The following is a 14900-nucleotide window of genomic DNA, read 5'->3' as shown; positions in this document are numbered from 1 at the left end:
AGAAGATATTCCAGGAAGAGGAAACTGCATAATGAGGGCCTGGGAGTCAGAAAGCACATGGCATATTCAGGGAACAGAGAGTCCTCTAGGGTATGTGCCCCACAAAAGAGATGAGGGTAGAGTGGTCAGTATCCCAGGCTGCAAGGTTTGGGGCAGACACTGGGGAGCTATTGAAGGTGTCAGAAAGAGGAAAGACGGGATGAGAACTGTCCTTCAGAACCATGACTGGACTGTGCCTATCTTAGAGTGATCAGAGAGAAGGGGAGGAGGCAGTTCACTTGTTCAGCTGATAGGCATTTAATCAAGCCCTTCCACCAGAGAGGTTACACGCTTGGGCTCCATCATCCACAGACAGACCGGGGAGTGGCTGTCAGTCCTGCTGTGTGACCTTGGGCAAGTTATTTAAGTTCTCTAAACCTCAGTTTTCTCAGCTATGAAGTGGGGATACCCACTTCCATCAGTTAGAGGTCTTAACTGCAAGCAACAGAAAGTGGCTGATTTCAGCAGAAAAGGAATGTACTGAAGGGATACTGGCAGGCCAAGAAACCAGCTCAGGGCTATGCAGCCTGTAACAGAGCCCCTCCCACACCAGGCCACACGTTGGCCTGGTGAGAACTCCACTGCCCCAGGGCTGCTGCCACTGAGCACTGGACACAGCTAAACCTGCCCACGAACACCCGCCCCAGGATCACAGCCGGTGCTGGCCTGGGGTGAAATCTCACTGTTCCCTTTGAAGGGATTCCCTTTGTCCCTACTTCTTAATTCAAAGTCAGTGGGTGTTTCTGATTGGTGGATCCTGGATCACATGACTACAGCCTTCACTGCAAGGCTGGGAAAGCAAGTGGCTGCTGTTTTTAGCAGCTACAGGAGAGCCCTCGTGGCAGAGTGGTTAAGAATTCAGCTGCTAACCAAAAGGTCTGCAGTTCGAATCCACCAGCTGCTCCTTGGAAACCTTATGGGGCAGTTCTGTACGGTCGCTATGAGTCGGAATCGACTCGACGGCAACGGGTTTTTTTACAGTGGGAATTGGTCTCTGCCTCCTACCAGTCCTCAGGAGATGGGGAATTCTCCATAGGAAGGACAGCCAAAAAGACGCTTGTCTACTTTAGAGGTCCATGGGGTTGACGTAGGCTTCTATTACCAAATGCAGAGCATTTAGCACAGGAGCTGGTAGCTGTTCAATAACAATTTACGACAATGAGCCATGCCCTGTGCAACCCAACCATGACCGAGATGCATGTGACCCCGCCCTCCCCAAGCTCCCACCAAGCAGGAGTCTACACTGGTCCAGGGAACAGTCCACAGTCGTCACAGGGGACATGAAGAGGTACGAGTTGAGGGTTCACTTGCTTCCAGAGATGTCCAGGTAGAAGCTTCCCCAGTCTCCCATCTTGACACTTGGGGCATGAGGAGAAGCCATCCAGAGGCATTGCCTTCTCACCAAGGATCTTGGTGTTAACTATTTTTAGCATATTGATTTCCAGAGGAAGAGTTTAACTTCAGATAAAACAAGTGACCGAGAGGAAGAATAGGGGAGAGGGAAGCCTTGCAGGGGGATTAAGTGGTGAGATGCGAGGGCGAGGGCAGCCTGGGTGAGTTTTGAAAGGGGTCAGTTGGCCTGAGCAGGGGCAAGACATGAGCAAGGTGGGCCACAGGGGTGAGGTGAGCCGACAAGGCAAAGCCAGCCATCAGGAGCCAGGGAGAGAGCAGACAAGAATTCCTCAAAGACCACAAAGACAGACATATCTCTAAACCTGTCTTCAAACTCCAATGGAGAGCTTTTAAATGTGCTGGATCTGTGTCTGGGGGTTAAAAGCTCTTTTGTTTTCCTAACTCTGAGAGTATCTGAGTTATAGCATTTGCCTCTGGAAACCCCTTGGCGGGCAGAACAGTGCAAACACACCAGCAGGAGCCCAGAAATCAGGGTTAAGGGTTAGGATAGACTTAATGAAAGACCGAGACGCCAGTCAAGGCCATGCATCTTCCATTCAGGTGGACTTGAAACCAATCTCTGGGGAAGTCAGTCAGGATTTGGGCCGGGAGGTGGTAATTCCGACGGCCTGGCCTTCAGGGTGGGTAGAGAGGAGTTGGTGAGGAACAGCACCGTGCTCAACCATGGCACTCAGATACCTGGATCAGGGGCTCTGGGCCCTGAGTCACCACGGAAGAAAGGCCATTACTCTCTGAGAAGTGCTTGCACAGCCCATAAACGTTAATATCCATTTGGGCCTCCATCAAAAGCAGTCTTTTCCCAGGTACCTACGGACATCTGTCAGGATCACCGCCCTGCCACACGGAATCTCTTGTAAGCTCAATAGTTGTTTAGGAGGGAGCTGACCTCTGCCTCTCTGAACCCCGGTACCATCCATCCCCATTAGGCCCCATGTCCAAACTGCCAGGCCTCAAGTACCAACAACAGATCATCCTCCCTGGTGGACAGGCTGCCCAGAGCTGTGCCCCAGAGACCATGGGGCCACTGGACATCTGCTATCCAGAGAGACTGAGTGGACATGGACAGCCGCGAGCCTCAGGCAGGCTAGCAGTCCTATCCACGTAAGGGTCCCTTACACCACTGCCCTGCCTGGCATCATGTCGAACCCCCTCCAACCAATGGAGGCTGGCAGGGCAACCTCAGAGAGGGCAAGAGATTTGTCCAAGGTCACCCAGCAAGTGAGTATCCAGGCTAGGGCAGCACCCAAGCCTCCTCCGGTAGAATTAAGTGTCACATGGTGGGACTCCTTTATTTGAGTGTTCGACCACTGAGTGCCAACAACCTGGCCAGCAGGCGGAATTCAACAGGCCAGCCTGGAGAGGAGACGGACAGGTCAGCTGACAATTTCCAAGTAGTGTGATGGCTACAGGGCTGGAGGCCATGGGGGCCAGAGAAGGGGCCCCTAACCCCGCCTGGGGCAGCCAAGAGAGGCTTGCCAGATGAGCAGGGTCTTAACGCCGAGGGATGAGGCCAACTGAGACAGGGAAGAGTTTTCCAGGCAATAGGAACAGCATGTGCTGATGGTGTGGCTTGTTCTGGGGCCATGGGTGGTTATGTGCTGCTGGCGTGTTGAGTACGAGAGGGCTTCTGATCCGGGAGGCAGGCAGGGGCTGGGGCATGTGGGTGACGTGGGCATGTTAGGAGTTGGGCTTTCTCCTGAAGGCAGAGTGGGCTCCTGCTGCCCACTGGATTTCCAGTGGAGAAAATGACCCAGACAGGTGGGGCCGCGGGGTGCAGTGGGTGTGGGGGCAGTTCAGGAAGTGTGAATTCCACAGCTCCCTGAATCCTTGTTGCAGAGAGTGGGAGCTGCCACATGGGGATGGGGCCATATGTGGCTCCTTGGGGTGGGGAGGCCACAAGGCTAATGGAAAGGTAGCTTTTCAGCCAATGTGGCTGCTGACCTTGGATTAGCTGAAGCCTCCTCTCCAAACTCATCAAAGCCCACAGTGACCCAGGCCCCACAAGTCACACTGCTCATCAAGGCTACCCCTAAACTTGACATTCCCACCCGCCCCCACCTCTGCCCTGGGAAAGGAGGAGGGAGAGGGGCCTGCTTTTCTTGCCAGGAGGCACCCTGGCCTTGAGGAGTAAACCTTTCACCCCTGCTTGTCTGCAGCCAGGCTGGGTGTGTGACCCTGGGTGAGGGGCTTTCCTCTCTGGGCCCACCTTGGTCACCCATCTGTCTGTGTGTTTCCCTGTCTGTCTCCCAGCCAGAGGGTGAATTCCATGGGGGCAGGGACCACGTCATCACACGGCTGCTGTAGCATAGGGGTCGGCACTGTGCCTGCACACCATTAACACCCATTGCCGTCAAATCGATTCCAACTCATAGCAACCCTATAGGACAGAATAGAACTGCCTCATAGAGTTTTCAGGGAGCGACTGGTGGATTCGAATTGCTGACCTTTTGGTTAGCAGCTGAGCTCTTAAACACTGCACACCATTGGCACTCCCTGAACACGTGCTGGATGATTTTGGCACCTTTTGGCAGTGCGACTTCGCCTCTCTAAGCCTCACTTTTCTCATCTGTGAAATGGGGATAATATAGTGCTGCTTCACAGATGTGGGGAGAATCTGAGTTCTCAGGCTGCTCGTCTGTGAGGGACAAGGAGGAGGAGGAAAGGCCATGCTGAGCTCAGGGAATTAACCCTGCTCGGGTGGAGCTGCAGGTGTTGGATGGGAGGATAGAGGATCTCTGTTCGGCATCCGTGGATGCCCCACCACCCCCATTGCCCTGCCTCTCTGCCCCAGGGCTTGCCAGTCCCGTTTCCTGGACTGCAGCACAGCCCTGCCCCTGCCGAGACCCTCCTAGGGCGGCAGTGCTGGCACCTGGGCCTCATTTCCAAACCCTGGTCTTTGTATATTTACCGGCCGGGGCCACACGGATCGGGTCCATTTCAGCATCTCTGCAGTAGGGACTTGTGAGGGAATCGATACACTGTATGCCGCTGCTCGGTCAGCTTCCTCAGTGCCAGTGGCCCGAGCCTGCTCTGCGCAGCAGCTGTGCCTACCGGGCGTTTTATTTTCATGTGGGGTCAGCAGGTTCATATTCTCCTCTAATTGGCTATGTGTGAGCAAAGCCCCCTCCCCACGGCCCCCCTGGCTCCCTACCTGGGCTCTCTAGGAGGGGAGGAAAATCCTTGTCTCACTTGGAAAACATCAGAGGAGCCACCACCAAGTGGAGCCTGGCCAGCCACTGCTGGAACCAGGCTCTGGGGATGAAAAGTCCAAGACCCACGCTCCAGAGGCAGAGGTGGATGCAGACTCGGCCACACGGCACCTTGGCTCTCCCTCCCCGGGCTAAGGCTGCAGCTGGCCCTCCTTGTCCTGAGGCTGGGCTGGGAGAGGGACCTGCCATGACCAGTGACAACACCGGTCGTCGACCGGTCCATGCAGAGAATGCCAGCCTCCGTCGAGAGCAGTTGGGATTTTTCAAACTTTCAGCGTAAACGGGGTAACGCATGTGAAGTGCTCAGCCCAGTGCCTGGCACGTGGCTCAGTGTTTGATAAATGGCAACTCTGATGGGTGCTTTGCCAGGAGCCGGCAGGGGCTGGCTGCCAAGCCTGGGAAGTGTGGCAGGGCGCCAAACCTGGGGGTACCATTTTCAGTCAAAAACAAGGAGTGGGCCCGATTTCCTTCTGGACTTGGCAGCTGGTTCTGAAGGGAAAGGAGGGGGACATCGGTTAGACCTACTGTGCGCCACCCAGTTGGCTAAACCTTTGGTGCATCTTCACTGCAGCCCTGGAGGGGCTGCTGATGGTGCCTTTTTACAGAAGGGAAACTAAGCTCAGAGGTTCAGTGACTTGTCCAAGGCCACACGGCCAGTGAGAGGCAGAGCCGGGATTTGAATGCAGTTCTGCCTTATTCTGGAATCTGTGCCCTTGACGACAGCCCCGCGGCCCCCAGAGGGCAGTTCCTAGAGGTGTCCAGAAAGGATTTAAGGAGCGACAGTCTCCCAGGAATACAGGCAGAGCCTCCCTGGGGGTCATCTTTGAAGGACTGCCTTTGCCCAGATGTCCAAGTTCTTTGTTCTGTTAAAAACAAGAATCTGCCACTGCACAGTCTCTCCACCTCCCCTTCCAGAATTGCTCGCTCAGGAGGCCTGGGAGGCTGGTGGCCGCTGCTACACGACCAACACAGTCCTGCCTGTAACTGGTTTCTGCAGCCACTTCATCGCATCTAGGAAAAATCCCACACGCCGCCTCCTGGGGACCCTCTTAAGCTGGCAGTGACCCCTTACTCCATCTCATAGGGCTTGGACCTACCTGCCTCCCATCCCTTAGGCCTCAACGACTTTGACCACCAGGCAAGTCCCTCCTCAGACTGCAGTCGGTCCTGTGCACTACTCCTTGGAAGCCCTCCCGCCCACCCGCGCTCACCCCAGCAGAATGGCTCACTCCTCTGAGCTCCCGGCAAACCCTGTGACAAAACAGTTGTAACCTATATGGAGCATGCTCCAGCACAGTCATTGAATCCTTACCTACTCTTCTGAGTAAACAAAACCACACCTGTTGCCATTGAATAAATTCCAACTCATGGCGACCCCATGTGGTACAGAGTAGAACTGCTCCATAGGGCTTTCTTGGCTGTAATCTTTTACAGAAATAGTTCGCCAGGCCTTTCTTCCGAGGAGCCTTTGAAGGGGTTTGAACCACCAACCTTTAGGTTAGCAGCCAATCAAAAACAGCTTGCGCCACCCAAGCTCCTTACCTTCTGAGTAGAGGCTGTTATAATCCCCATTTCACAGATGAGGAAACTGAGGTGCAGAGAGTGAAGGAATGTGCCAGATGGGGAACCTGCTCTGCTGTGTGATTAGCTGGTTTGTGTGTCTATCTGTCCTGGGGGCAGTGAGCTTTCTGAGGGCTGGAGTCATCCCTGTAAGCCCAATCATGCCACCCAGTGGCCTCTCGTTTGCTGAAGGGGAAGCCAAGACTCAGTCACCCAGCTTTTAACTGGAATCTTGATAGAACGCGAGTCTCCTGGGTGTCAACCTCAGGGGCTTCTGGGACTGGCTGGCTCAGCCAGCGACAACGACCGGGCTGGGCTCAGTGGGAAGAAAGCTCACAGGCGTTGGGGAGCAGTGTCCATCCCTATCGAGCCGTGAGGGACCCCTCAGCTACCCTCAACCTGTGCATTTCTGCACCTCCAGTACCCCCCATTTTGGCCTTCTCAGGCATCCCTAGTTCTGCACAAGTTGCCCTACCTCTCCAGGCCTTAGTCTCCCTGTCTGCTAAATGGGAGCAAAACCCCTCCCTCAGGGGCTGTGCTGGGGAGGGGTGTGGCTGTCTGTACAGCACTGGCGGGTGCCCTCAGTGACCACAGAGCCCGCCTTGGACACTCAGCATCTCCGAGTCCCCTTGGCTGGCAGGCCCGTCTGACAAACACGGACGTCAGCGGCTCCTTCCTTTGAAGCCGCCCAGCACCATCTGCAGGACCATGTGGGCCCAAGGCTCCCTTGGCAGAGCCCCCCTAGCAGCCACTTCGAAGACACGCCAAGCAGCGGGCGGCTGGCTTTTGAGAATCCGAACCAGGAGAACAGGCACTGTCTGCCCACTCGTGGCAGCGGCCCAAGAGGGTGGCGGCGGTGTCGTGGACAAGAGCTTCTACAGCGAGTGCTTTGCAGCAGAACCCAAGGGAGATGCCCCTCAGGAGCTAGATGAATGAATATTTTAGCCTCAAATTTCATAATTCCATTTTTTTCCTTTTTTGCCTAAGTGAATATTTTATGGGCAGGGCAGAAGGAGGGAGAAGTGGACATGCCAGTCATTGCTCTCCCCCCCTTCCTGTCCGGCTGATCGCTGCTCTAATTAAAGGTCTTCCTGCTGGGTGGCATTCTGACATCCAGTATCATGTCCAGCTGGTTTCCGGAAATCAGAAGCCACAGCTGCAGAATCCACCTGACTCTCTGTGGACACTGAGGCACCTGGTACTTGTCAGGTCACACTGGGCCGTAATCGGCTGGAGGGCAAGGCCAGGGTTTCCGCATTCTGAGCTCCTAGTGTGACGTCCAGCACACTGCAGCTGCTCAGTGTTTGAACCACTGAATAAGGACAGCCCGCTACAAAGGCCGGTCACATGGAGTGCAGCATTTCTCAAGCTGCAGGTCGTGATCCATTGGAAGATGGCAAAATCAACTGGATGGGTTGTGATTAACATTATTTTTTTAACTAAAATAGAACAGAACAGAAAATATTAGAGGGCATCCTTCTGAATACACTTAGTAAGGTAAGCATTATTTCAGGAAGCTTTTGTTTCAGATGGAAACGTCTATGTGTGTGATGATGATGATGTAAACTGTATTTTGACTCTGGGTCATGGTCAAAAGTTTAAAAGCCACTTCTGCAAAGTCATGTCCTGGATGTGACTCAGCCCCTTGAGAGTGGGTCACAGTTGGTGTCCATGTTAGCAAACAATTGCTATGGTTTCTAAGCTGAGCTAGAGTCAGACTATCTCGACAAGAACGTATATCCCGCTCATTTGATTTCAGATGTATTTTCCTAGGTAAGGAGCCCTGGTGGCACAGTGGTTAAGACCTCGGCTGCTAACCGAAAGGTTGGCAATTTGAATCCACCAGCCGCTCCTTGGAAACCCTATGGGGCAGTTCTACTCTATCCTGTAAGGTTACTATGAGTTGGAATTGACTCAGTGACAATAAGTTTGGTTTTTGGTTTTTCTTGAGTGGAGGAGAAAGGCTGGGAGGCCCAGGCAGCCCCCAGGTATGTGCTCACCCTGATAGATCAGGCACCTCCCTTACCTGTGCCAAGCCCCAGGGGGGATTCAGGAGTCATGCTGTGGGTGGCACCCAGCCAGGACTGCAGGCTTGGAGGTCAGCTCCTGGCTGAGAGGCCTGGGCAAGGAGACAGGCCCCAGGTTTCAGATGCCCGGGTCAGTGGCAAACACAGGCGTGGACGCGGGTGGGAGGACTTTGGTCTCCAAATGCTGGCATTGAGGGCAGGTCCAGCCTGTCCTTAGGCTGAGGTCCTGAGGTCCTGAGGTCCGGGTCTGATCATCCACTCCTCTGCTCACGGCCACCTATGTCTGAGCTTCTGTCTACTCGCCTTTAAGGGGGTTGGGGGAACAGACCCCCTGGTCGCAGGGACAGAGTTAGGATTTGGTGAATAATGTGTGCACAGCCAGGGGGATTCAACCGTAGCAGCTGATGTGATGGGCTCTTGACCACTCCGTCCAACAGGCCTGGCTTGAACTCCCGGACCTGGAAGGCCCCGCCTGCTGTTTCATTCCGACTCTTAGATTGGGCTTCTCTGAAGGGGTCTGTCCCTGGGTGGTGCAGACAGTTAACGTGCTTCCCTGCTAACCTAAAGGTTGGTAGTTCAAGTGCTCCCAGAGGTGCCTTGGAAGAAAGGCCTAGTGATCTACTTCTGAAAAATCAGCCATTGAAAACTCCATGGTGCATGGTTTTACTCTGACGCACATGGGGTTGTCATGAGTTGGAGTTGACTTGATGGCAAGTGGTTTTGGTCTGCAGGGTCTGGGTGAGTTACCTGGATTACAGCATTGTAGGGGGCCTAAGCGTCTTTCATTCATTCACGCTTTCCATTGAGCACCTCTGTGCCAGGTGCTGGCTGGGGAAATGAGTCAGAGGGCATGTGGCCAGGACCCTTTCCTCAGAGACCATAGAGGCAGAGGAACGAAGGGGAGAGGTGGTGAGAGGTGAGGAGCCAGGCCTCCTCTGAGCTCTGAGTGGGAGGCAAAGCCCTGGAGGCTCAGGCTGGGACTACCAGGGCTCCTTGCTCTCCTTCTGGAAGGCTACACAGTCACCCCGAGCCTTCAGGAGGGGTACAGCTGGACACCCATGTAACTGGGTCCCACCTGCTCACAGCCTTGGCTGGGCATGGCGCCGGCTGCTCCAGACCCCCGTCTGCCCTCCTCTGCCTTACCCCTCCATTCCCCTCACACCCCCTGTGCCCCCCGTCTGGCTGGGGCTTCCCAATTCCCAGGCTTCATGCCCTGCCTTTGCCTGGAAACTGGTACTCCCCTTTCTACTTCATAACAGTAGTAACAGGAAAGAGAATAACCAACAATGGCAGTAATAATACAGCCGTGCGCTGTGTCCTTTACACACGTTTCTTCATTCAATGCTAAGGAGACCTTGAGTGGCTTCTCAGTAGGTGAGGAAATTGAGGCTCAGAGGTGGAGACTCACCCAGTCACATGGCGGGTAAACTCGGGGCTAGGACCCTGCCTTTCCTCCAGGTTCACCCTGGAATCCCTCCCAGAGAAGCCTGGTCCCCTGAGCTCTCTCCCCACCCCCCAGATCTGTCTTGCTTCCCACAGGGGCGGGAGGCCCCCTGAGGACAAACCTCTCCCCTCTTCCTGCAAGATCCCTGAGGACAGGGCCCTGGCCACATGCCCTCTGGCTCAGCTTCCCCAGCTAGCGTCTGGCACAGAGGAGCTCAGTGAAATGTCTGAATGAATGAAGAGGCTTGGACGGGCCCCTCAGGAAGGCTCAGAGAGAGGATGTGCAGGGCCTTCTGGGTCAGGGAGCTCGGGCCTGGCTTGTCGGGCAGAGCGGTCAAGAGCCACTGCAGCAGCTGCCTGCGGCTTGTCCTCGAGTCTGAAAGGAAGAATAGGGTGTGGCCTGGGTCAGGAGACTGAGGGAGAGGGGAGGAGAGGGGACCAGTGTGCCCCACCAGGGCTGGGCCCTCTGGGCAGCAGCGGCCAGGCCTTCATCTCCATGATATTGATCATCAGCTCGAATTTACCGAGTACCTACTATGTGCACTGTATTTAATCTCGGAGGATTGTCACAGCCCACGAGGAGGTGCCTGTGATCTTCACTTTACAGAGGAGGAAACTGAGGCTCAGAGAGGTGGAGTGACTAGAATCCAGATCCTTAACCACTGTGATACCCCACTTGTCGTGGGCCCCTGTCCAGCACCAGGAGTGCACAGAGGCCTGACAGATGCTAGGAGGTCGGGAGTCCTCAGGACAGGGGCCCAGTGGCCCTGCCGGCCCCTGCAGCTCCCCTCCTCTAGCCGGGAGCAGACCCCTGGCTGCCCAGTGCTTTCTCCCTGGAGTGCATGAGTCTCTGCCAGGATTAGGCTTTTCAAACGGCACGTGCTCAGGGTCCCAATCTGCAGCCATCAATACTGTTCTCCATCACCTCTCAGATCTCACCAAGCCTTATCGAATTTCCTTCCGCACCCACCGAGCTAGTCCCTTCTGAGGACTTTCAAATACAGGGCTGGGCCTCGTTTGAGGTAGTGGAGCAAGAAAAAAGGGGTATCATCTCCCTCCGGCTCCTTGACGTCAAAGCTGCCCATATGCTGTGACTGACATGTCCCCGCGGACTCAAAGCATCCGGTAAATGCTCACCCAGCAGACACCGCTGGTCAGATCAGCACCCAGGTTGGTTCCAAGCGACTGAAATCAGGCTGCTTGGTAATGAAACTGGCAGCTCGCTGCCGCCGCAGCCGAATCTCTAACACATAGAACACTGACACATGTGAAGGCAGGTCAGGCCGCAGGATGGGTTGCTGTCTCGGCAAATGAGCAAGGAAGAGCCTTGTTAAACAGAGAGTTTGGAGTGGGGCGGGGGCGAGGAGACGAGCCGGGAACAGGACTGTCAGTGAATCTTGTAAAAACTCAAGGCAGCTCTGGCCTGGACCATCATGGTACTTACTTCAAAGCAATTTAACCGATGGGATTCCCGACTCCCAAATCAAGAATGTTATTAAAATGAAGAACAGAGAGACAGCTCGGAAGCTTATTGGCACCCAAGTCACACCCCAGCCCGGCTGTGGATGCCTCGTCTTCCCCGGAGAGGTGGCACGAACTCTGGTTTCCCAAGCCCCCACCCCTCCTTTTGCCTAGGCATTTTTTATTTGAGGAGGGGGAGTGGTTTTATGACATGTTGAGAGATGGAACTCTGGAGGCCAAACCCGAGTGGTGTTTTTGGTTTTTAAAACCTCAAGAATGGGTTTTTGTTCACTTTTGTTTTGACCTGGAAGAAAGACACCAGGACTCTTGCCCGCCCCACCCACCACTTACTTCACCAGTGGGGAAATTGAGGCCCCGAGCAGGGGTGGGACAGCAGAGGGGGGACGGGACACCAGGTCTACCACCTCAGCCACAGTGATTCCTTCTTAAGAGGACATTTCAGGGACCTGGGGGTATCCAGTCAGTCCCATGTTGGGCACCACCTGGCTCCTGAACCCCTGCTCTGTCCCAGGCCCTGTGAGACACCCAGCCCCTGACCTTGCCAAGCAGGTGGGTGGGGAGCAGAGTGGGGGGACAGTGTGGGGCAGGGTGGGGGCTGGGGTTCCTAGGATGGTTAGCGTAACCCTCCCCCTCCATCTTCTCTGCTTGCAGGTGTTTCAGCGCCGGGAGGATGGCTCCGTGAACTTCTTCCGAGGCTGGGAGGCGTACCGGGAAGGCTTCGGCAAGCTCACGGGGGAGCACTGGTTGGGTGAGAGCCCCTGACCATCCCTTGTCCCTGTCCAGCCCGGCAGGTCGGGGGAGCAGGACCATTCCTGTCTGACTGAGACCCGCTCCCTCAGTGTTGTAGGTGTGGGTTTCCCTGGCCTCGCCGTACCTGAGTCAGCTCAGGTGTGTCATGTGTAGAGGTGACAAATACGTTTGATATGAATGAGGTCAGTGAGTAGGAAGCCAAAAGCAATGTGGCTGGTGTGGAATGTGCTCAGGGGTGACGTGTGACTATAAACATGAATGGGCGAAGGGAAGCTGAGAGTGTGAGGGTCCCATACCTTCTAACCTGGGTGAGACCTGTTGGAGTGACGCGAAGTAGAAAGCAATGGGACCTTTGCCTGTTGAGGACACCCTGGGATGCGGTCACTATCCTGGATGGAATGGGCTGTGGACAGGTGCAGGGCATCCTTCTAACACACGGAGGCCCCTGACAACCCAGCACTGCCCTGTCCCCAGGGCTCCCGCTGGGGAGCAAGACCTGAACTTGAGAGAGTGTGCAGTGCCTGGTGGCTGCTCAAAGGACACCAAGGGTGTAGCGCCCAACAGAGGGGCCAGACGGTATTCTCACATGGTTCCCAGTTCAGCCGTCTGCACGTCCTCACATAGTCTGTGCCTGGCACCAAGCAAGGGCTCCAGAAGTGACATGAGTATTATTGTAATTATTTCTATTGTTTACTTAATATTTATCTTTAAATTCAGTATTGAAACATTTAAATGCCTTATTTAATTTCATTCTAAATAATAATATCCTAAAAAATCTAGGTCTGAGGTCCTAATTGTATATAGGTATATGGGTGTGGGGGAGTTGTGGCTTGAACTGACGTGGGTTTTTTGGAGATTGAATCACATACTGTACAATTTGTCATTTTAAAGTACACAATTCAGAGGTTTTTAGTATATTTATGAGGCTGTACAACCATCACCATGGATTCCAGAACATTTTCTTCACCCCCAAAGAAACCCCATAGCCGTGAGCAGCTACTCCCCATTTATATTCTTTTTCTCTTATTATACTTTAGATGAAGGTTTATGGAGCAAATTGGTTTTTCATTAAACAATTAACACTCATTGTTTTGTGACATTGGTTGCCAACCCCACAATATGGCAACATTCTCCCCTTCTCGACCTTGGGTTCCCCATTACCAGCTTTCCTGTCCCCTCCTGCCTTCTCCTCCTTGCCCCTGGGCTAGTGTGCCCCTTTAGTCTCGTTTTGTTTTATGGACCTGTCTGATCTTTGGCTGAAGGGTGAAACTCAGGAGTGACTTCATTACTGAGCTAAAAGGATGTCCGGGGGCCACACTCTCAGGGTTTGTCCAGTATCTGTCAGACCAGTAAGTCTGGTCTTTTTTTGTGAGTTAGAATTTTGTTCTACATTTTTTTCCAGCTCTATCGGGGATGCTCTATTGTAATCCCTGTCAGAGCAGTCGGTGGTGGTAGCCGGGCACCACCTAGTTGTGCTGGACTCAGTCTGATGGAGGCCGTGGTAGTTGTGGTCCATTAGTCCTTTGGATTAATCTTTCCCTGTGTCTTTGGTCTTCTTCATTCTCCCTTGCTCCAGACGGGGTGGTCCTCATTTATGTTTTTAACAGGCATTAAAATAAACACACAGGCCTTGGAATGAAATGTTTGCCTGAGTATCATGTGAATCACCTCCATGCCCCAGGAGCACCTCCCACCCTACCCTCTTGCTTCTCCGCATGGATCTGGGAAGTTCCCCGAGGAGGGGACCGGCAGGGGCCAGTGTGGCTGCTAGGAAGCACCAACTGGAGGGGCTGAGTGAGAGGTCTGGGCACCGGGGGGTGCTCAGGAGCATCCCGATCTGTGGGATTTAACAGAAACCCCTGGGAGAGAGGAGTGGGTGGTCCTCACCCCTCCCCTGCATGCCCAGAGGCTCCTGGTAGTGATTTGTGCTGTCATTTGCTTAATGCTCATCTCCCCTGGCTTGGGGTCCTTGAGGGCAGGATCCTCTCTGCCCTGACCTCCACTGTGTCCCTGGTGTCCACATGGGTACCAGCTTTAGGAGATGCCAGACACACAAATGTGGACCTAGTGACCACCGCCCGAACTCACTCTGCACCTACTGTGTGCCCAGCCCCGCACTCCCTGAAACCTCACACCCACCCTGGGAGGGACGCTCTGCTATTGTTCTCCCCTTTTACAGATGAGGAAACTGAGGCTCAGAAAGGTGCTAATGAGTGTGTATGTGTGTACATGTGTGTATGTGCCTTTATGTGTGTGTTCATATGTGTGTGGGAATATGAGTGTGTATGTGTGTATATGTGTACATGTGTGAGTGTGTATGTATAAGTATGTGGGGGGGTGTACGTGTGTGTCTGTGGGTATGTACACATGTGTGCATGTGTGGGTAGGTATAGGTGTGTGTGCCTGTGTTTGTGTATGTATGTGTATTTATGTATGTGTGCATGCATGTGTGTATGTGTGTGTATGTACTTGTGTTGGGGTGGAGGGAGCCAGGTAGGGTTCACACACCAGAGCCCAACCAAGCTTTTACCCTGTACTGAATGAATGAAAAGCCAGGGTAAGATGAGGACCAAGGGAGAGAAGCTTTTCCAGGTGGGATATTCTTTCCCCTACCCCACCCAGGTAGGTGTGTAAAGACAGGGAGAAGATGGACAGGTGAGGGCCCTGTCCCCGCATCACCAACCACCCCCTAGGAAGAGCGTTGGTGTCTCTGCTGCTCCTTGGCATCTTAACTGAAAGCTATCAGCAGCTATGCAAGGTTCGGGAGGAAGCATTTAAGCGGGGCCTTGATTAGCTCCTGGCAGATGCTGCCGGAAGGGGAGCCCTGACAAGAGTGTCAACTCGAGGCCCAGCCTTTAAGCTTCCCTGTACTGTGACCTCCCTTCTGCTTTCCACATTCCCCTGCCACCTTCCCACTGAGCGTTTTGTCTTTTCCTATTGAGTTATCAGAGCTCTTTATATATATATATATATATAT

The 14900-nt window shown here is 54.0% G+C and overlaps 1 protein-coding gene across 1 annotated transcript in view; it reads left to right on the top strand.

Annotated features, from left to right (window-relative positions):
* Positions 1-14900, top strand: part of FIBCD1 (fibrinogen C domain containing 1) — a 38566-nt gene that overhangs the window by 17514 nt on the left and 6152 nt on the right. The window contains exon 5 of the mRNA XM_004375764.1: positions 11825-11921. Within this exon, the coding sequence (XP_004375821.1) occupies positions 11825-11921 (97 nt within the window). The remainder of the gene's footprint in view (positions 1-11824; positions 11922-14900) is intronic.

The sequence above is a fragment of the Trichechus manatus genome, unplaced genomic scaffold (genome assembly GCF_000243295.1).
Source record: "Trichechus manatus latirostris isolate Lorelei unplaced genomic scaffold, TriManLat1.0 scaffold00038, whole genome shotgun sequence".
In the NCBI taxonomy this organism is placed as follows: domain Eukaryota; kingdom Metazoa; phylum Chordata; class Mammalia; order Sirenia; family Trichechidae; genus Trichechus; species Trichechus manatus.
The sequence above is the reverse complement of the archived record's forward strand: the minus strand, read 5'-3'. Positions and strand labels throughout refer to the sequence as shown.